Consider the following 23168-nt stretch of genomic DNA (forward strand, 5'->3'; position numbering starts at 1 on the left):
CGATAATGAGTCGGCACAGTGGTTCCAGAATCGGCCTTCCGGAACTCGATTACCGCTGCGGGATCCGTGCCAACGCTGACGGCATCACAGTTTAAGATACTTTTATGAAAGAAAAGTAAATAAACCCCTCAGCCAGCTCTAGACGTCGTGTCTGGTATTTCTTTTATAGATATCTTAACTCTATCTTAAATATAATATTCCCTTGATCTCAATACAGTCCTACATGTCACAGATGATTTGAAGAAGAAGCAGAATTTGTAAACAGAAAGTACCTCCTCTTCAGTCAAGCCATCATTCAACATTCAGTGTTTGATTCTGCATAGATGCTGCTACTAACACATTAGACCTGTTAACATGTGTCTGTCTACAAACATCAGACAATGCCACTTGAAGAAGTGTCTTATGTGATGTACATGTGGTGTAGGGTGTGTGATGTAGGCTACATGTGGTGTAGGGTGTGTGATGTAGGCTACATGTGGTGTAGGGTGTGTGATGTAGGCTACATGTGGTGTAGGGTGTGTGATGTAAGCTACATGTGGTGTAGGGTGTGTGATGTAAGCTACATGTGGTGTAGGGTGTGTGATGTAGGCTACATGTGGTGTAGGATATGTGATGTAGGCTACATGTGGTGTAGGATATGTGATGTAGGCTACATGTGGTGTAGGGTGTGCGATGTAGGCTACATGTGGTGTAGGGTGTGCGATGTAGGCTACATGTGGTGTAGGATATGTGATGTAGGCTACATGTGGTGTAGGGTGTGTGATGTAGGCTACATGTGGTGTAGGGTGTGTGATGTAGGCTACATGTGGTGTAGGGTGTGTGATGTAGGCTACATGTGGTGTAGGATATGTGATGTAGGCTACATGTGGTGTAGGGTGTGTGATGTAGGCTACATGTGGTGTAGGGTGTGTGATGTAGGCTACATGTGGTGTAGGATATGTGATGTAGGCTACATGTGGTGTAGGATATGTGATGTAGGCTACATGTGGTGTAGGGTGTGTGATGTAGGCTACATGTTGTGTAGGGTGTGTGATGTAGGCTACATGTGGTGTAGGGTGTGTGATGTAGGCTACATGTGGTGTAGGGTGTCCGATAAAGGTTGAAAGGCTGACAAAAGCTGTGTGCCTGATGTAGTTTGTATATCTGATACCTTTTGGTTGGCTGGTTTTGATTCTATTCACCATTTCTATTTCTGAAAACATATCAGAAATACATGTTTGATATATTCAATATACTTTAAGTCTTACACTGTGTAGCAGAGATTTACTTCCTAACACCATCTTATTGGTGGGCTGCTGCTTGGTGAGAAGACAAAACTAGCAGGTAGGGCACAAACAGAAAGGTTTGCAATTTGTAGTTTGATAAGGTAGCTTTACAATCAAAAAAGAATGATTGCTGATTGCATAAACCAGTCGATGCATTTGCAACAGCCACTACAGCACGGGCAAAAATAGCCACTTTAACCTAATAAGCTCCATCTGTAGAAGCTTTTCCTTTTCATTTGGGAGTCCAGCCTATCAGATGACACAAAGTGAAACGCTACACTTCACACACGCCATGTTTGCAGGAGAGCTTCCCCTATTACTGCACAGGCTTGGTAGCCTGCACTGATCCCAGACCTGTAGCTCCACCAAATGCCATTTTGCCCATCTGTATGTGCACCAAAGGGAAATGTGAGAGAGAAAACGAGTTTGTGCACAGAACAGCTCAGCTGCATGAAAAAGCAAAGTCACTTGAGTGATAGAAACTCAAGTATCATTTGTTCTCATTTCCTGTCTACTGATGATAGGTGTTGGGAAACTTAACAGTTTTAGAGGATTTCTTTATTTTCAGTGAACTTTGGGTGAACCTTCAACAACCCCTGCTGGACCCATGCCCAGGAGTACGAGTATTCTGCCAATTGGCCAGTTAGCTTACATTTCATGGCATGCTCAATTCCATGGTCACAGCAGAGGAGAGGGGTTTCCACAGCCTGACTCGAGGAACTGATGGGGAGGTTTGGCATACAGAACAACAGTCGGTGTAGTTTAAGTGGCTTTTTAGTTGGATATGATTTAGTTTTAGTGGGATATGATTTAGTTTTAGTGGGATATGATTTAGTTTTAGTGGGATATGATTTAGTTTTAGTGGGATATGACTGAAAGTTTTGTGTCATGAATATACATGAATATATATGAATATACTGTACATGAATATATTCAATAATGGGCCAAAGATATGTATAAACACCACTGTTATGACACATTTTCAATTACAATAAAATGTAACCAGATTACTACTTATATGAAGTTACAGACAAGGTGTTTAGGACAAATAAAGACAACAGACTAAAAATAAATTGTAGTAAATTAACTCCAATAAAATAATGTAAGCGATGAATTTTTCTGCAGTATTAAAGGTCAGAGCATTTGAGCTTTCCAATATGTGTGTACATAAAAGTATAAATTCCTCTCCAAGAATGTAAGGGTGGTTCTTCAAAAAACATGTTTCTGATTTCATGACATTTCAAGAACATTCCTGCCCATTGTGGGAGGTTTAATACATCATTCTTAGTATATACGATTGTGATCTTTATCATATTTCAGACAAGCAAGCTGGTGCCTCTGGGTTGGTATTCTGTACCAGATATTGCTCTGCTATTAAATCAACTTCAAACTCTTTGCTGTTCTAATTGGGTTGCCAAGTCCTTCATTTCTGAAAAGATCACACTCCATTCACTCCAGTGAGATTCCCCAGCGTCCAACTGATCAGAGTTAATTAGCCATTGAAAGAAGCAAAATACAATAAAATACTATTTTTACCAAATAGATCTTGTAGAGGCAAGGGTGAGGATAGGCTTGGAAACTCCTGCATTACTGCTCTAACTCCACCTCTGACAAGGGAGTCATTTACACAACGTTCTAAGGTAATTTACAACTAATTAGAAACTCTGGGGTGTCACTCCACTTCATCAGACTAAAGGAAGCCCTCATTTTCACTGCAACACTCTCTGTTACCATTTCAGTTTGTCCATGATATAAATCCCAAATTAAGGGCATCAGAATGTCAGGCCAAACCCGAGCGGGCAGTCACGAGCCTGTCGGGTGAATCGCTAACATAGCAGCTGTGCGAGTGACTCAGGGTGAGATCACCATCATCCTCAACAGTGGCTTTTAGCTGCATACAAACAGAGATGAGAGAGGAAAAGATTCACATTGAGTCACATATATGATTCATATATTCCTGAACACAATTCCCACATGACAAATTATTTTCCTTAAGTTGTTGCTCTTGACACCCTTATAGTTTTCTATGCGTCTACAGTATGTCTCGCTCCAAACATCTTGTACTTGATATGTAAACCAAATCAGTATGGTGTCCTCTTAATGCTGTGTCCTCTTAACGCTGTGTCAAGGACAACCAACATCCTAAAGCTATCAAACCACCCTCCAGTACAAATGTACAACAGTGCTAAGTAAGGCCAACTGAGACAGGAACGACTTTAGATGATTACGGGTTCCCTTCATGGGCTTTCAGACTTGTCCCACCAGGGAAGCTGACAGTATTTATACATCAAGTAGCAGAAGACAAGGAATAGTACAAAGCCATCATTACTTCACCATTGTAGCAGAAAGTGTGGTGCTTTTGCAACTTAAAGTAACTTATAACCTTACAATCTTAAACGTTATCTGTTGTAACCCACTCTGCATGGGCATTTGTAACTGCAACCTGCAATCATTATCACTACAGTATTAAGCAGGTTGTCAAGTTGGGGCTTTTCTTCAAATGTCATAATGTACCTTTCTGCGAACACCCCCAGCTCATCAGACCTCATGAAGTAGACCTACTGTTTCAGGTGATACAGTAGACCTCCTGTTTCAGGTGAGTCTGTAGACCTTCTGTTTCAGGTGAGACAGTAGACCTCCTGTTTCAGGTGAGACAGTAGACCTATGGTTTCAGGTGAGATTTTGCCAGACAAGTCTACACACATCCTTGACGTCCAGGTGACAATATCTCTTTGAGGCCAGAGAAGAAAAATAAGTTGAATGTAGACCTTCTGTTTGAGGAGGAGTCATGATTCAAGTCTAAATCGCTGTTGTTTTTCACTCGAGTCAATTAATGGTTCGCTGAGTCATGACCTGAGTTATTTTACCTTGGTGTGCTATATATTTCCCCAGCTAACTATACTGAGTGCAGAACTCAGAACTGCTAAAGACAATTACTGCTGATAATAATGTAACATTAGGATTGACTATACAGGTTTGGAGTTACATAATTCTTTTTTTCACTACTACATTCAACACATTATATGCAACAAGCATTTGGCTCAAGACTAACCAGGCAATTTTTCATAATGGAGACGTATATCATGCTTGATCAGTATATCAAAATGATGAGACCCTCCACACATTACCAAAATCCAGACAGTTCCTTTATAAATCATAAAAAATGTAAATAAAACAAACGAAAAAAAAAAAAACAAAAACCCATAGACATTTTGTCTTTTTGTCAATAGTCATCGCAGGTGAGCATATGGACTCAGGGCCTTCATAAACTATGCATTAAGTAGTTGTGAATGAAACACTAATGAATATGGCAAACTCTGACATTGTAACACAACAAATGTTAAAACATACAAAATTCACTCTAAAATCCCTGAATTTTCATAGTATTGTATTTTCAGACTGTATTGAGGATTACATGTGGATTCAAGAGGATGTAAGTTTAGAATTTAATTCAGTTCCCTATGACTGTTGAAAGATATTCAAACCTATATGAAAACAACATGATTTAGTTTTTTATGGTGTGGTCTAACCTGTCGTTTTCTTCACTGTGAAGAAAAGTTCATTTTGAGGCCATTGATTCCATATTACATATTCCATATATCCATTCCTCAGTGCTCTTATTGGCTGCTTCAAATTGGGTTGGGGGTTGGATATTGTGAAGTGATGAAGACTTTAGCAATATTTACGTTCGATCATATCTATTATAGTTTAATGTGTTTATTCAAGTGATATAAGACATTTGCTTCATGTGACATTACACCGAGCAGCAAATCCTAGCATCTTGCAGAATCGTGTTCTCAACAAAAAGCAAAATATGTCACAGTGACAGACATTTTCAGTTTCAGAATTTCTTGCCTGGCAGATATATAAGTGAACTGGTACAGAAAGTGCAGTTTCATTTATTATGCCCCTTTATATTCACCTATAAATGTAGCTGTCGCTTGGAAAAGAGCTCACCATGCACTAACTCAACTACCACATTGTTAAGAGCATTCCCGCTTAGCCTCACACTGCAATAACACATCGTGCATTTAAGTGCAAGGTTCTGTCACCTATTGCATCAGGTATTGTGTGGAAGCCGTGCCACCAGGCCTACCTCCACGGCTTAAGTAATGCTCTTGTGCTCTTGCCTGCAAAGATTTGTGCTGCACGTGTAACAACAGCTAGCTAAATAAGCTGTGTACAGCCTGGTGATATTGGCATAAGCGCTTAGCACAGTGTCAGGTGAGCTCGCTAATGTCACGTTAGCGCCACAGTTAGCCTGGCAGGGTGACTAATAAGATGTCAGTGGTCATTGCACTTCCTGGAAACAGCCGAAAGAATAGCCAGGCATAACTTTTTATGTTGCTACTTTACTTCCAATTGCACCCCTGAGAAACAGAAAGGTGGAAAAGGAAGAGGAAAAAAACCCCACAAATAACAGTTTCGACATCGTCTACATCACTCAATCGTATTACCATAGTGCTTACAAAAAATTGGCACAGAAACACAGAGATTTAATATGACAGGGACTACAACAGTAAAATGCCACTGGCAAACCCATGATCAGACCAGAAGGCCTGGGTTGATGTGGACTTATCTGTCTGTTCTGGGTTAATGCAGCAAGGAGACAGGGATTAACATGAGCCTATTAAACCGGGTTTAGAAGCCCGATATACCACCAGCTCTTTATATGCAACACTAGTTAATGAGCTATACATTAAACACTGGATGCTGTGGGCAAAGTCAAGGTTTTAGTCCTTCAGGCCTGTCCTTCATAGCAGTGATGGCCAAATCTTGGACTTTGTGTAATAATGCTTGGCACACATGCAAGGTGGCACTACAACCCCTGTGTAAACTGTTCAGTGCTGTTCAGTCTAAAAGTATTTCTACCAAACCTCCAAAACACAATCGCAGTTGTTTCAAACAGTTGATACCGTAGCAATGTAACATAGTTGAATTGTTACACCGAAGTTTGCATTGTGATTTGATGTGCGTGGCATTGGTGACACTCAACAAATGTATTCTTAATACGTGGTGTAACTGCTGATTGAATCCTGTGTCTTATACTTTCCGCACTGATCGGTTATCAAGGGAGGCAGATAGCAGGTCATTCAAATCCTTTATGTTCTCGCATGGTTTCAGAATTATATAGATTAAGCAGTAAATGCAGAAATATTAGTATTCCCTTCACACTATGCAGGGAGGTGGGCTAGCTAATGAGATTAAGCCCAGATGATCACCTCTGACAAAAGTCCAATTGTGCAGTATTAGTGATGATCCCATAATGTCTCAGATTAAAGATACGCCCATGACTCCTCAGAATGGCCCTGTGAGGATTCAAGATGGTGCTACTATGATTCAGGATGGTCCCAGGACGATTCAGCACTCAGTCCTGATATGTCATGGGCAACCACTACAAAATATGTTCTTAATATCTGATGTCATTTAGTGGGTGATATTCCATTTCTGACTAACGGACAAATGCAGAACTCTCTCCGGGGACCTAAGACTCGTCTCCTGATCGTACTGGAGAACATCTGCATTGTCCCTAAAAAGCAGATAAAACAAACACCAGGGAAACACAGATATCCAGCAGGGACCTTTGATTCGCTTATGATCGCCACGGTCTGGCTGGCAAGGTAGCGTGAACAGCAAGCCAGCTGTAGGCAGGTCACGATCTAATCGGGCATATTCCTCACCCACAGGGGAATCCCTGAGATATGAGAGTTTATACAAAACAGTCATTTTCCCCTCAAGCTGGGAACTCAGTTGCTGTGGTTACATGATCCAAGTGGAGGCACACACGACTAGCGAGCCACAGCAAGCAATGTGGAGATCACTAGCACCCTCTGCTGGCACTGTAGGGAACGCTTTTCCATCAGCAGTTGTGAGGGCTCCCTCTTCATTTTTCTCCTAGTTTTTACAGTGCAGCTACCTGCAGCTGTGTAAATACAGAAGTAAAGAGAATTCGAGTATGCACTGTGTAAACATAATTTTCTGAGTAACATAGGTCATAAAAGATGAAAAGACAGCCACAAAAAAATATTTGACTAGTTTCAATCAAAAAAGTTTTACCAAGAGTAGACAATCCTACTTTAAGTGAGCTGAATGCCTGTAGGACTTGATTCCAAGCCTAATCTAACACTCCTCTGTCTAAATCTAAGACACTGCAAGAAATTCAGAGATATTTGAATAAGATGAAGTAGGCGGATCTTTGTAGAACATGAATAAAAGCCATCATGCCCTCCAGAGCACCACCAGAGGAGGGACGCCCACAGCTCAGATAGATTTTAGTGAACTCATTTATTGGGACATTTGATGAAACCAGAGTGAAACCATTCTAGAAAAATATGAGCAAGAAGGTGCCAAACACAGCATCAGTCCTTTCTAAGGGAGCTGTTGATTATGGGCCTGTGTTTTGTTCCATCTGCACTGATGCTTTCAGTACCTTCTGTACAATACATAAAGTAGATTCTGCATTCTGTAAAACAGTTATAAAGTCACCTGGAATCATCTGGTGCTAGGTAATGGTGTCACTCTGTTTAGACCTATTAAATCAAACTAATACGAAAAAAAAAAACCGTGTAGCTCGCTGGAAGACAATGTGTATCAGAAGTCAGAGAAGAATGCTTCAGTTCTTAAATGCCTATGTCCTGAGTCAAAATAAAGATTTTTCTCAATGGATGATTGATGATTAAACCTGTAACCAAACAATATGCGTCTGTGGAAACTTTTTTCCCTAAATGGCTGCTAGCAGTTAATGAGCACGTCTCTCTTGGACGACTCTCCCAGACAGGGACACATGCTCTCTGGAGTATGAATAATCAGTCAATCTCTATTCTATCAGTGTCGGCGCGAGCTTCCTGCTGGCTCCGACCCACTCAAACTCCCGTCCGATGCGCTCTATAAAGGCGATTAACTCAATTAATATGCCTTCACGGATATCTGTATCAAAAACACTCTTCATTTTAAGATGTGTTTTATGCCAGCCAATAAAATAAGGGGGACGTGAGACCAAAGACACAGCAGAAGAGAAGATGAGACGTTTTAGCACAAGGCTACTGGTCTACAGGAAGACAACCAACAGAGCTCAAGGCCTTCAAAGCGTCCATTAAAATAGTTAGAACAGTTCCATTTTCATCGTCGACGTTTCTTCGTCATACTTTACGTCATGAGCAAAAGTAGCTGCGCCAATCAAAAAACGAGAGGGTGATTTGAAAGCTTCAATTCAGTTGGGTGTTGCTGGTCAAAACTCTGCACGCTGGCTCTCGCGCGGAGTGGAGAATCCGCTTTAAGTGTCGTGTTGCCCTTCAACAAGTTTTCAAAGAGTGCGTTCCACAAAAGCACCAGGGACTTTTAATGACTACTGAAGTCAGTCTAGTGAGTCGGCACTGGGAAATTCTGGACGACGTTAAGAATACAACTCCGCTTTCAGTCCTTTATGCTTTGCAGAGAAGTCTAGTACCAAAGCTTTCTTCATCTTATCTCAGGCAAAACTGATGAATCCAAGAGAAACTTAAAGCTTCAATGTGTAACTTTGCATTCTCGTTGCTAATGGAATGTGTGGAAATGCAAAGAAAACGTTAGCATTTAAGTGCAATTAACATGAAACTTTTGACAACTACGCACCCTTCAGGTCAGAACTGTTAACGTCCTACTAAGTCTTGTTTTGCTAATGTTGAAACAAACAAACATTTCCCCATAGAAAAGACTGCACTTTTGCAAATGAAATACTACTGACCATACTTTCCTAATGGACTTCTTTTTATGTTCTGACACACTAATTATAAGTATTGTTAATTCATCATTACACACTTGTATGCTGCATGACTCTACAGTTGCACACCCATGATTCAAAAGTCCACTCTTTAAACAAGTACTTTAGTGTTGATTTGTACAATGAGCAAGTTGTTACAAGCACCTACTAATCGAAATTACATACCTTTTTATTGGGAAAAATAACATGCAGGATAAAAAAGAATTTTTACCTGAATACTGGTTGAAACTGACAAAAGAGAAAGATGATTCCTGACAGTGATGCTACATTTGCTTTACTATCAGACCCAGGGGATGTCTGAGCGGTGGGATGTCACATGAACACTGTAAACTCATAAATGTGCCCCAGGTGCCCTGAGGCAGAAGATCTGGGATGCCATTAGTTTAATTGTAAACCACGAGATGTGTTCACTCAAAACGTGACAAACTGGTGCAGCTCGGTGAGTCTGGATCTGACATAACTGACATAGTACAGTGATTAAGAAGCTTTGTCCCTTTTAAAGCATTTGAAGGCATCACGGAGCATCAGGAGTCATAATGCACGAGAACTGCAGCTAACAATAAATCAAACCTCTCTGTTATTGCACAGTAACATGGAACATTTATTGCTATGTAGATCACTTTACAATGCATGTTAGTCTGAAGACACAACTAATAATTAGAATAATAATAGAGGGAGTGGCCATGCATAATACAGTGATCATCATTCAAATTACCATTATCAGAATAAATACTAATTAAAATGCACTGCATTCTGTATTGTACCTTACAAAAACAAACATCAGTAGGGCATGCTATTAAATCATTCTCATAGTTATAAAACTAGCCATAAAGTTGCTTGCTTTGTGCTCAGTTATTAAACCTGTGTTAAATAAATGAAAGATATCAATCCATTTTGTGCCAGAATTATCATCACATGTTCAAAAACCAACTTTGACAAAAATCCATTTATCATAATTATTCTCTCATTAAAAATGGCAGTCCAATGGGCATGGCAACAAAATACTGATGGAGAATATTCATTAACCAGATTAATATGCCATTTGTTTCTGGATACACCTCATTGAGGGCTCCATAGACACTAAAGTTCTCTTCCCTGATACACCTCTGGCTAACAGAACACTTACATGGTAATGCAGTATCTAATAGTGTCATCCATAAAGACACATTACAATTTCAGTACTTGTAGGCCAATAAAATTAACTTAAGCCAAACTGAAAATGAAGTGAAGCTTTTCAAACACTTCACACACACACACAGAGAGAGAGAGAGAGAGAGAGAGAGAGAGAGAGAGAGAGAGAGAGAGAGAGAGAGAGAGAGAGAGAGAGAGAGAGAGAGAGAGAAGGTGACGTATCAGATCCCAACGCTGTTGATCACAGTGTCTGTTGAAATTGCTTGGATGTGAGCACCCTAGCCAGTACACTACTGGCCTGCTTAAAGGTAACACAATCTTCAAATTTTAGACCGAAAATGTTTATCAAACATATTTATCCCTTAGCCGCATCTTAACTGATATGTTTCTCAGTCCCCAAACACATTTTGTAATCATTTTCAGCATTCATACAGAGGATAATCACAACATGGATTTATGGCCAAATTCACTAGAGACGTCTATCTTATGAATGCACGTGAGGAGTGTTACAGTCACAAACGTCTGATAGCGTGGCTGGTTCCTCAACACAACACTGTTCTCTGATCAGGCTTCTGCCAGTACTGCAGGACAACTGCGGTGTTTTTCCACGTGTCAAACTGGGTTAAGTTTGATCCGACACCCAAAAACATCCAGCCTAGCGCAGACGTGTGGATCCTGAGCGCAAACACAGAACCACAGGACGGCTAACGCGGTACAAGGCATTCAACAAACTGAAGGGTTGAACCGCATGCCTGCTAGCTTTGGCTAATGAATGTTTGGTAAGGGTATAAAGGAGCATATATTCACACTGCATGACACGCAGCCCCAATGTTCTCTAATGCCTCTTCCTGATAACATGAGTAATAGTACTTCAGTTTGCTAGGGTTAATGCTGGGGTTAGCACAGCCCCCTCCGGTCAGACGGATGGAGAGAAAGACAGGAAGAGGAATGTCTGTTCACTGTCTGCGAATTCTAAGCCAGGAGGCAGTCAATTCAACACCTGCCACACACAAACAGATCTATCAACAGCGCAACAGAGTGATGCACACTAAATAGTTTTTTTTTTTTTTATTGTGTATCCAAGCTCATTGGTTTAAAGAGGACAAGAGTCACATATTACAAAAGCACAGTATGCGACCTTTTATATTTTAATCTTATGGATTTGTTATTTAGCTGTAAATTGTCCTATTTTAAGTGGTGCAACAAATGAACTGCAAATCAATCTAAACACGAAATTAGTATTGGCGGCACAGCCCACAATAACTACAACAAGCCTCCAGCTTTTGGTCCTCAGATAGCCCGCTACCTCTGGGGCTCGTGTTTGGCACCATTATAGATCTGTCCATAAAACAGACAAGCAATTTGGATGCTGAAAGAAAATCATTCAGATCAGAAGCACGGTGAGGAGGCGTCTCAGAAATGAACGATTCAGACTATGTTGAAACGGGTTGGGTTGACAGTGCTCATAACAGGGGATCTGTGACAGGACCATATTCAAGGACAGAAATATTCCCAGAGCTGTGGAGGATCTCTGAAACGTCTCTCGCTGAGATCACCGGTAAACCCCAACCTCCCCCACGGGCACCAGTAACGTCTCCCTCACAAAGCCACACGTGTTCCATTAGTGTCAGAAACAAAAAGGCCATCTTACAAAAGATGGCACACAGCTACAGGTCTCTGGACAGAGGATACAATGGTAAACACGCACCGGTGTCACAGAGGGTTCGGAGGCAAGAAGGTGAAAACAGCTCTTTGTTTCGAGCATCATCATACATCTGTGAAATACTGAACCCTGCAGAAGTCTTGACTTGGCTATGCACAACAGTGTCTGGAGTCATTTCACTCGTATTTATTGGTGTATCTGAACATGGTAAAACTACAGTTATTCTGTGACTATACAGACCTAGGCTATATTGTTTGTTATTTGCTGGAAAAACCTCCGTAATGCACTGGGTAATACCTCTGTGCACCAACACACTGACTCAAGAAGTTGCCAAGGCAACAAAGGAGATCATTAAAGGAAAAAAAGTAAGTCATAGTGGTGAAGTGGTCAATCTCATTTACATTCAATTCAAATGCAGTTCGCTTTCTGAAAGGTGGCCAGAATCGAAAGGTCCATAATAAAAACAAGCTGGATAGAACGTTTGACATAGAAACTGAGAAGTGCAGATAATTACTATACCATAACTACTTTATACCATGACTACTTTATACTATAAATACTTTATACCACGACTACTTTATACTATAAATACTTTAGAAGGTATTTATTCTCTAATACTATAACTAGAATTTAATTCATCATAATTCATTACCTTAGAGAGGTAATTCATCCCAGTTATGTTCACCTAAACGTAATCACATTCCAATCACATTCTGTTCTTTTGTCTCATTGTTATAATCCTTAATTCCTGTGATCTTTATAATCTTTCATTCTTTAATTCTAGCTCATTTGGCAAACACAAAATTACCTTCATTGCCCTCACAATTTGGAATGGCCTTAAACAACAGGCTTTTTATTCAGCCATTAATCCCACAGCATTCTAAGTACATACTGTGAATTATTTAGTAAGCACATAAACTAATATGAAACTCATGATACAGCACAAGGGAGGAGCCACGACTGCAGTAGTTAAACCTCATTCACGAAAAAAGAAAAAGAAAAACAGGAAGTAATCTGATGGATGCCTGATCCTCGTCCCTTCCTCTAAACCAAGTGTTGAAGAACGTAATGCTGAAACAGCTAGATGGGCAGGGGCCTGGGGGCATTAGGTGTGGTGGTGTAGGGTGGAGAGTCCAGCCACAAAGGGAGGTCTGGGGGCAGGTGTGCTGGGGTGACGCAGTGGTGGCGCTCAGGGAAGTCAGGTTCATATTCACAGTTCCAGTGCTTCTCAGTTTTAACACCAGTCCTGGAGTGGGAAGGTGCACGTGCAGATAAAGGCTGACCCAACACAGGCTACCACACGCACGCCGCTGGCTTCACAACCATCTCTAGGTGTAGATTATACCAATCAGGGTTCACAAACAGCAGTATGAATTTGTTTAGCTCTAGGTGTTCTGTAGCTGGCTAGGTGACTGGGTTAGGGTCGGGATTGACAGAAAAAATAAAAATAGATAAAAATAATAATAATTAAAATTGCCGTCTCAGGACAACGGTAAGCAGAAATGACTGGAATGGGCAACGGAAGTATTTTTGTTGCATAATATTCCAGAATCACCTGTGCATTCTGAACCAAGCCATGAATGTACCTGTAATGCATGTCAACACCATCATGATACAGTCAGGTGTCCGCCTTTTACACTTACATATATATCTGCAGCATTCAACAGATGTTTTTGTCCAGGACAACCTGCAAGAGCGCTGTTATCTCAAGAGTCGAAGAATGTCATTCTGATAGTGCTCAAACACAAAGAGAATGCAGAAGCAATAGGAAGAAGGTGGATTTTGTAAGTAAATGCTTGTACAACTAATATAGTGTAATTGCAATATAAAAACAGTGTACACAATGTACACACACACACAATGTAACTGTAATAAATATTTGCCAAGAATTATATTATAAAGTAACAATCTAGTAACAAGGTAGCCAAGTGTTTGGACTGTACCCACTGGCATAGTGGAACAGCACACGGGGGCACTGGGGATGGGGTTTGTGAGCCGAGACTGCCTCACCAATATATATATTTAAAAAGGACTTCACCCAGCACCGTGTGGTGGGGACCCAGAATCCTCTGCTACGCCCTTATCTGTGCTGCTCATGCTGGAATTGATCTTGGCTTTGTGACGTATACTGAAAGACTAATGGAGTTAAAATAAGAACATTAAAAAGTAAAAAGGTTTTATTTCCAGAGCATTACAAACGTTGTGACTCTATATCTGAGATCTGGTCCAGTCAGCACCATTTATCAGATAGTGTGGGCTCAGCACATATAGACCAAACCATTCCAGCAACACATTTGAAGTAATTATGTATTAGATCTGCACTTTCCAGTATCAAGGAAATCTAACTTGGAAACAAATAATCACCATGGAGTTCCACTCGAAGGTTTTTTTAGGATCAACGGAGCTGAATCAACTGGGGCTGTTGAAACAGCAAGCAAGCGCAGACCACTGGGCCAACAGTGATTATGCAGCCTAATGATTTCACCGCTAAATACCTGCTCCATTTTGGGCGGAGACCTTTTCTTTGTTTAATGCAGAAACTAATTGTTTCTTCACAGCTAATACACCATCCTGCCAAACTTAATAGTGCATGTCATGACGATATTGAATTCAAATACTGCTCGTCAGAGGAACTCGGGCTGGATTCACTTGGTCAGTCCTGAATAAGTCTGCCTTCATTCCTGCTCCAATTAAAGTTAAGACTCCGGCCAATTTTACGGGTCTCAAGGAAAAATAGGAGTCTGCAGGCCAGCTCTGGGCATGGTAAAGATGACAATTAAGTCTTATTATGTTGGACAGCCCATCAATGCCAGCTAAAATTAGTTCTTTAGCATGTCTTTTTCGAGAAGGAAATTCATTCTGTGGGGGGCAGAGGGACGTGTGTGAAGCCACATCTGTGCGTTTCTCTTTGCGGTGAGAACGGAAGAGCATTCCCATTGTGCCGGAATGTCTCGCGCCAACGGACTTCATTAAAATGCACAAGGCAGAGCGGTTTCACATGTGGGTCGCCCGGTCCGACATCAAAGGCCGGGTGCACTTCTGGGAGGGCCCCGTGCCTCAGCTTGCTCCGGCGCCGGACACAGAGGATCGCCCACACTGACGAAGCCAAGCATGTGTGCATTATCATTTCTGCCAAACAATTAATCTGATGATTTTCCTACTAATGCTATAGCTGCATTTTAATATGACAGTATGACACTACTGACTGTGGTTTACTGGCTCTATGATTGTTTTTATAACAAAGATGTTTAAAAGCATTCAGCTGTTTGGTGTTCTGGACGACTCCATATGTGCAGAAGAGCATCATAATCAATTCATGATAATGTATATCATCTTTTACCCACTCCTTAGCTCCCTGAAATGGGTCACTTAGATATGGATTTGCTATGTTAACCACTCTGTTCACAATGCCACCCTTAGTCCTTGACAAACAGTGTTATATACACTCCTTAAGCTGTCTGAAGCAACCAGTGACACGTCAATAGAAATTCAACCCTACCTTAGATTTGTTCCTTTCTGGTAAATTCACTGTCGATCACTAATCCACAAGCTCCTTAACACTAGTGAGGCACTATATGAGCTGAAGACTGAAGCCTACTAGAGCAAGACAATGTTCGGCTAGATATTTTGGTCCATGTCGTATTTTAGGCATTACAGCAAGTATTATGGAATCAAAATGGCTACATTGTAGTAATTTCCAGGGTATTTATACATCACAACAACATGGCAGCACTGTGCCCTGAAACACACATTAAATACAGCACTGATACAAATGCACAAAGACTTTTAAAGATTTTCTTCCCCTCGTCAATTAGAGTTTAATTTACTGGCTCCCCGACAGGGCTAAAGCTACATATCAAGCTGGGTGATTGTCTATTAGAACAAAGGTCATCGTTCCTGGGGAATCACTGTTGGATCAGTACAGTGCAGTCTTGATTGACTAAAAAATAACACCTATTTGGAATCTTCAAAACCCAGTTTTGATTAATGTTTTAATGAATGAGTTTCTTCTTACTGCTATGCGAAAATACCATCTATCTAATTTACAAAAGGTGATGCTCTATGAAACTGAAAAGATTCAACTAAAATAGTGTGGTTTGCTGCAAAAAATGAGGGACCAGGAGAAAGAATTTTAAAATAAACAACAAAAAAAAAAACCTGACATCCAAAGATGCCCAGCAGCGTGGCTTACAGGAAATCCAGAGAAAGTCCAAAGCAGGACTTTCATAAGCAGCTCACACATCACGACAGATGCTGGAGCAACACATCCTTCTGACAGAATCGTAGGTCAGCAGTGCGCTCCCAGCTCACACAACATACAAACAAGTCAGGAAAACCACACTCACACCAACTGCAAAAAGCCAAACGAGATTGAAAGACCGATGTGTTTCACAACAGCTGGGTTGTAAATCCTTGGTTGAGCCATTCGTTTCAGCACTCTGTCAATACCATGAGCTCCAACATACGGATGATGGTGGTCCGTGAGGAAGGGGGTGGTGTGCAGTGCATACTGAGCAATCTGAAATTTACTAACCGGCATGCTTAAGAGCACGCTAGAAAACCCCCGAACTGGTCAGACCAGGCCCATTAGAACCTCTTCCAGTTCTTCTCACTTCCTGTGCACATGAAGATCTAAACTGCTTCCTCTCACAGAGACCAACAGTATTTCAGCTCTTCTCCATGGAGGCCCGTTTCAGGGTTGGACATGTTTTAAGTATGTTTACACGGGCACAGAATGCAGAAATGAAACTAGAGATAATGAGCAATGAGAGAGATTCTGTGCAGCTGCTTAGAGATTGTGAATAATGTAGAGTTTAAATTATAGCCAAAGGGAAGGAAAGTTCAAACGACCAAAACATTTTGCTTCCATTTCTTTCCATGGAAGTTTTTCCCCAGTGTGTAGCTCTACTGCCATCTGGTGGATTTTGCGGACAATATGTAGATTAAAAATCTACACCTGAAAGTTTTTACTGGATATTTTGATCTAAACATTTATACTCTGAAATATTTAGTATGTTTTTAAATAACTGTAATACTCTTTTTGTACCATCACCTATACTTTTTGAATATGTTTATACAGTCTTATACACTTGATAGTGTAGGTGTCACCAAGCCAAGGATAAATAACATTGAAATATTTTTAAGTCAATAAAGACAATAGTGTTGAAAAGACTTTGAGGTGGTATTTAATAGTCAGACAGTCCAGAGTACATTAGAGTTCCAACACTTACCGTCAAATAATTATGCAAATACAAGGGCCGTGGTCAATTTGCATGACATTTACATTTACGGCATTTGGCATACTTACATTTTTATCTAATTTTTTATACAACTGAGCAATTGAGGGTTAAGGGCCTTGCTCAAGGACACCTCAGTCATGGCCTCAGGTCTGGGAATCGAACCCACAACCCTCCGGTCACAAGACCAGTTCCCTAACCACCAGGCCATGACTGCCCTGCATGATCACTTTGCATGCGCATAATTAAAAAGGAGCTGATGCGAACGCATTGAGAAGTTCTTCCTCCTACATGCAACAGGGAGGCTGTGGAGTGTGCGGTCACGTTTGGTACTAACGTGGCAGGGCTGGTGGTACGTGCAGCGTGAGGGGGACGCCAAGAGAGGCAGGCGGGGGGGCGCTCGCATGCCAACGCCTGATTTACAGTGATTAGCATAAGGAGGTCTCTCCACTCTTGATTACTGCCTGGCAACCACAGATACGACACTGAGTATTAATTAACACAAAGAAGCATTTCATTAACATAAAAAAAGGAAATAGACAGATCTCAAGAGATAGTTGAGCCTCCATTAAAACAGGAGTGGGATTTTCTACTTTTAGACTTACATTATTAACCGATTATGCAAGCTACGCGGAACACCTTAGAATGTAATTAAATGGAGATTAGCAGATTAATGAATGTCTGGAAGTAAATGTTGACACGGGGCATTCCAGATTGAAAGAGGACAAAGATAAGCAGATACAAGCAGGCAGGTCTGACAAAGTTAATGAAAATGACTAAAGTAATTGAATAATTTAATATAGAAAAGTGATGAACTTCTCTGTACGGTGACCCATTTCCAGCCACGAATGAGAAATGCAGCTATAATTTTTTAATGATACATGAATTTGAAGATAGAAGCTTAATAGCCTGAAAATTGTAAAACCGTATTCAAGGCCAATCTCTCATTACATGAAATAAGAGGAAACATGAGCAGTGCTGCTTGTTTTGCTAATGACTGTTGTTTTAACCAAAGTCTACAGAGCACTAACTCTGGGAAGATATTAGCAATGGAAGCTGTAGACACTGTTCCCAATGTTTTATATTTATTAAATTAAAAAAGCGGTTCAATGCATTTTTTATACTGTGCACATATTTGAAAACGAGCTCACTTTGCCTTTGAAGGACTTTTTTTCTAGCACTTAATGGAGAACACCACTGTAGCAAAACATTAAATAAATACATAAATACAGAAATACCTTCAAAGCATTTGGCATTATTACTGGTCCTAGGTCATGTCTTAAATGGTCTCCTACCACTTAATGATAAAGCAATGGTGATTTTTCCAGCCCTAGTCTAAGCACATGTGTCACGGACTCTCCTGTTCACATGCTTCATGCTGTGTGTCGTCATGTGTAAGAAAGCAGGTTGATGTCATAACAACCATCCACCTGTGAATTGAGAAGGAGAGGTGTACTCGTCAGGAAGACCTCAGAAGGAAGGAGGTGGATGACAAAATAACCAAGGTGTTTGCCAAGGGCTTTAACAAGGTGTTTTGATCAACTACCTCTTTTCTTTTAACTGTACGCTACAAAACTACAAATCTCTGGCTGTCGGGTGGTATGCAAACTGAATAATCCCAGGATCTGCTGAAAGTTTTTGTTTAGGAGAAGTGTCACAAAGTTTGTTTGTCATTCCACACAAACCACCATGACGTCCTGACCACAGAAATCAACAGTTTCTTACAGACGTGTTTGAGAAGCCGATCTGCGTAGTGGATTCAGGGAGGCAATCGATGCGCACACTGTCCACTCTGTTCAGCTCAGGATAAACATGAAATTGGTCTCCACTATCTCGTTGTTTGCACGATGAGATGCAATATTTTAACCCATCAGGATTTTTTACAATGTCTCAATTTTTAAAAGTGGCAAATTCGTCCTCAATTATATATGTATGTGAGATTTTCCAATTTGATTATTTTATATTATTTGCTGTCTGTAGTAACTCGTCTCAGAAATATCCCTAGATGATGAGTGAATGATGCTAGCTGTGGCTGACTCACGTCGAAGCGGCCCACGGATGCTGTGGTCTGGCTGGACTGCATGACCTCGGTGAGGGCCCACATCTGCTGGATGCTGGCCGACACCTCGTCCGGGTCAGGAAGGCCCTGGCAGGACAGAGCAGGTCCGGGTTCAGAAGCTCAAATATCGGTGCACAGTCAACAGCAGTGATAAATCAATTAAAGATCAAAGGAAATGTCAGAGGAGTGTGGTCGAGGCTCTGAGGCACCCTTGGTCACAACCTCGGGCGGTGAGGTATCGCCTCCTTCAGTCATTCCATGAACATCCGAGCGTATGCAGCAGTAGAGGGTGATGGATATTAGCCATCATAATTAAGCAAAGGAGAATGGACCATGAAGGCTTTACTGAAAATACTCTGCATTATACACACAGCGCCAGTGAGACGCTGGAGACCATCTCCTTGTGGCCTTGATCTGAAGCTCGGTGCGCTAGATCACGCAGGGCTTGGGGCCACCAATGCAATCTCCCAGAATGCAGCAGAACGCTGAAACACTTACATTCAAATCAAGAGGCTCTTCGACAGGTGGGTTGGTAGACAACCAGGAGGGAACATCTCTCTCAGAGTCCTGGGAGATGGAAAAGACAGAGCAATAACAACTCAATATAAAAGATTGTGACATATCTCATCTGAGGCCCGGAGCCTGAGAGAGCAAAATTGACCGTTCTCTCAGGAAGGGAGGGGTCTCACGCTCTCTTTCCTGTCAGTTATAGAGAAACAAGCCAATCACAGACTCCAGTGAGCTCAAGCATATGTGGGGGGGAAAGTGCCATCTTCCGAGTGTGTTACACTACCTCCCTGATGTTGCTTGAGGCGTAGCTAAAAAAAAAAGTGACTGGTTGGCAGCTGTCATGTGACAAGGAAGAATTACTTAATGGGCAGAAACTGGCTACTATTAAAAAAATTGGGGGGATGGAGTGGGACCTATCTCCCGTCAATCAAATCCATAAAGGACATGGACATTTAAAGCACATCCTCAGGAGGGACGCCCCTGGTCCCGCTCTCACCTCTTGAGCAGTGGAGTAGATCTTGATCTCGTCGATGGAGAACCCGAGCCAGACCGACGAAGGCTGCCGCTGTATGATCCTCACCATGGTGACGTTGTCAGGCTGCGTCAACATCTGACACACACACACACACACACACACACACACACACCGAGGAAAAGGGGCCTCTGGTAAACACAGTCAGGAGCATTCACGATCACGTCCAGACACGATCACATCCAGGCTTCCAACCAAAGCTCATTAGAGCCGACGCATACACATTTACATTCAGGTTTTTTGTTGATGTTCTAATTAACATCAAATAAAATTAACTATGTGTTGTTGAAAAGAAAAAAAAAAAAAAATCACTGAAGAAAATTTTAATAAATTTTTTTACCATTGCGTTTTTTTTTTTAGTGTTGTTAACACTGTTGATAGTGCTTTTTTTTGCTAAGACAGCATAACACCTCTGCACGTCTCGCATGAAAAAATGCACAAGTCAAAATCACGAGACGGCTGCACCCTGTGGGCACACTCACGACACATCCGCACGCTGGCCCAGATGCTCCCAACATGAACCATAAATCTGCTCACAGTGTCTGCTGGACATATGCTGTTAAATCTTGGCTTTGAATGCCCATGAACCGTCAGGAGATGAGATTTTCTCCTTAAAGGAAATGTAACATTTAAGTTACACAAGTGCTGGTTTGCTGTCGGAGATCAGACAGCTCTGTGCAGGTCTGGACTGGCTGGGGTACAGTGTCGATGTGCATTTGATCAGTCACACACAGCACAGGGCTCTGATTTATTTGACTTTTTAACACAGTTAATCTGTGTACACTGACATATTAGCATTGCATTAGTCAACCTCCAAAACCACATATAATAGCGTCAAGGAGACTGATGTCACCAAATTAAGGAGATAAGTCTGAGCAAATGGCTTTCCTCGAGAAGTAAGCTGGAATGACCCCCCAAAAATGTAGAGAACGCAGAGCTAGTGTCATCATTGCAGCAGTTCTAATTTTCTTTCTCCTTTCCCTTCAGTGATGGATTGCAGAATTAAAATTCCCCACAAGTTCCTCTTTAAATACCCTTCCTGCACTCCCTCACACTCTAACCTCTTTCTACACAAATCTTTCAATGGAATATATTTTTGCTTCATGTCTGACATAACCTGACAGAAAGAAAATGGCAACTCTCGGTCACTTGCTTTCTTCCTCCCTGAACCCCCCACCCCACCCCACCCCACCCCACTCACCCAAGCCTGACCTGCTGTCTGTAGATGGAGAAGTAGTCTTGTGAGGCTGCCTCAGTGTGGGGGTCGGCCATCAGGCAGTGGTTTCTCACACAGGTGGCCCACTTGGCACGGCTGTCCTCAGCAACTCCCTCCCTCCTCAACACGCGCACTGTCAGATAGGCGGTGTAGTAGTTCTTGAAGGAGATCTCTTGAATCTAGATCACCAGTGGGGAACAAGAAGTCAGTCTCAGACCACAGTACTGAGTTGGACCAGAAAAAAGCAATAGGAATTCAGAGCCTCAGTCTCAGCTCAAGTTAGACACCACACTTATTCACCATAACGCTCTTAACGCTCTTACAGGTTAGCTGTTAGAATGCAAAGGATGTCACATGATTTAGAAAGAAATTTGCTAAATTAATGAGAAACATTTACCATCAACTTTATAGTGAATTATCACAGTTATGACTTTAAAAGGGGAAATTCACTCAATAAAAGCTATTAAACTGGCCCTTGGACTACTCAGTGCCGACTTCAGAAGTCAGAAATCCTGTCTATTTGGTGATCAGTGCACTTCAGTTGAGATCCTGTGACTACTGTAGTGCTGACGTATCTTAAGAAGTTCTCTTCCACCTCTCAGAAATGTCCCCTTTCCAGAACATAACAAACACTCACTGTTGAAAACAAGCCAAACTGTATTCGTGAGCCAACACCGGTGTCTGCCTCCTACACTAAAATAAGATATTTTTATCTCCTCCTCAGGTTTTGTCCCAGTGCCTGGGGGTTTGGACGTTATCACATCGGTCTTCCATCCAAGCCAAGCAGCGTGTGAACATACCCGAAGCCTACACCACCTGACACCTTCAGATCGGCCGTGTACCAGACGCAAGGCGAGCTTCTCGGCGTGTGTGTGTAAAATAAATACTTGCGTTCTCCGGCTGTCCCAGCACCACGTCCGTTATACACACGCCCGGACAGAACACGTCCGACACCGCATCCCCGATCTTCAGTGCTACCGGAGACTTCACGGTGCAGTCCACCGGAGTACCAGTCATGATGAAAACCTGGACGAGCAGCATAATAAAAAACATCAGCGCTGCCAGATTTTTAAAGCAACGGGTTAGTTGCATTACATCACAGGAATATGATGAAAATATGACATTAGTCTAGGCAGCTAACCGACTCGCGTACTCCTGTGCTGGACAGTGATTATTACCTAATATAGGATCGCTGCAAAATGCCTCTTCTAGTACAATATGTTTGCATCATATGTGCACTAAAGGTTTCAACAAGCAAGTAAATATAGGTAACATAACTTAAGAGAAGGATAGCTGGCTACAAAACTCTTCGGAGCATTATTATGCATGCAGATTGGTTTACAGGCACGAGCTTCTTCCGGTCTGGGCAACCATGGCGACACGTTTTCTTAAAGGGCCAACTTCACCTCAAGCCTGAGCCGAGTCAGTGCTGGATGTTTTCATACCTTGAGGAACTGCTTAGTGTCGATTAATAAAAAACACCATTCACCACCTCTGCGGTTCCAGAGGGCTTGCCGATTACAGATAGGCTACGTGCCGTTTCTAGTCGACTCGGAGGCGGTCCGGTCTGAACGCCCCTGTGATCCCCAGAGAGTAACAGGGATGCATGACAAACAAATCTGATTAATTTCATATAGAATATCTGGGCGGGTAACTGGGCTATTTTCTGAAACTATATCTAAACCCGAACTACCCCTATTGCTCCCTGCTCCTCCACACACACACCTAAACTTCCTAAATGTTAGTGTTGTTACTCATCCACTCTTCAGCAAAGACAGGCTGTTGAGACTCAGCAC

At 41.8% G+C, this 23168-nt stretch overlaps 1 protein-coding gene across 2 annotated transcripts; it reads right to left on the reverse strand.

The window, feature by feature from the left end:
- Positions 1 to 16992: 16992 nt before the first annotated feature.
- On the reverse strand, positions 16993 to 22948 carry nicn1 (nicolin 1). 2 transcript variants are annotated; one of them, XM_077008021.1, is made up of 7 exons: positions 22818 to 22948; positions 22264 to 22398; positions 21369 to 21551; positions 20121 to 20234; positions 19613 to 19681; positions 19097 to 19201; positions 16993 to 18485 (listed from the first exon to the last, which is right to left on the reverse strand). In XM_077008021.1, the coding sequence occupies exons 2-7, from the start codon at positions 22387 to 22389 to the stop codon at positions 18444 to 18446; spliced, it is 639 nt and encodes a 212-aa protein (XP_076864136.1). In that variant the 5' UTR covers positions 22390 to 22398; positions 22818 to 22948; the 3' UTR covers positions 16993 to 18443. The 2 variants fall into 2 exon arrangements, with proteins under 2 accessions (XP_076864136.1, XP_076864128.1); XM_077008013.1 differs by lacking the exon at positions 22818 to 22948 and adding an exon at positions 22551 to 22745.
- Positions 22949 to 23168: the final 220 nt, after the last annotated feature.

This window comes from Brachyhypopomus gauderio, chromosome 1 (assembly GCF_052324685.1).
Source record: "Brachyhypopomus gauderio isolate BG-103 chromosome 1, BGAUD_0.2, whole genome shotgun sequence".
Classification (NCBI taxonomy): domain Eukaryota; kingdom Metazoa; phylum Chordata; class Actinopteri; order Gymnotiformes; family Hypopomidae; genus Brachyhypopomus; species Brachyhypopomus gauderio.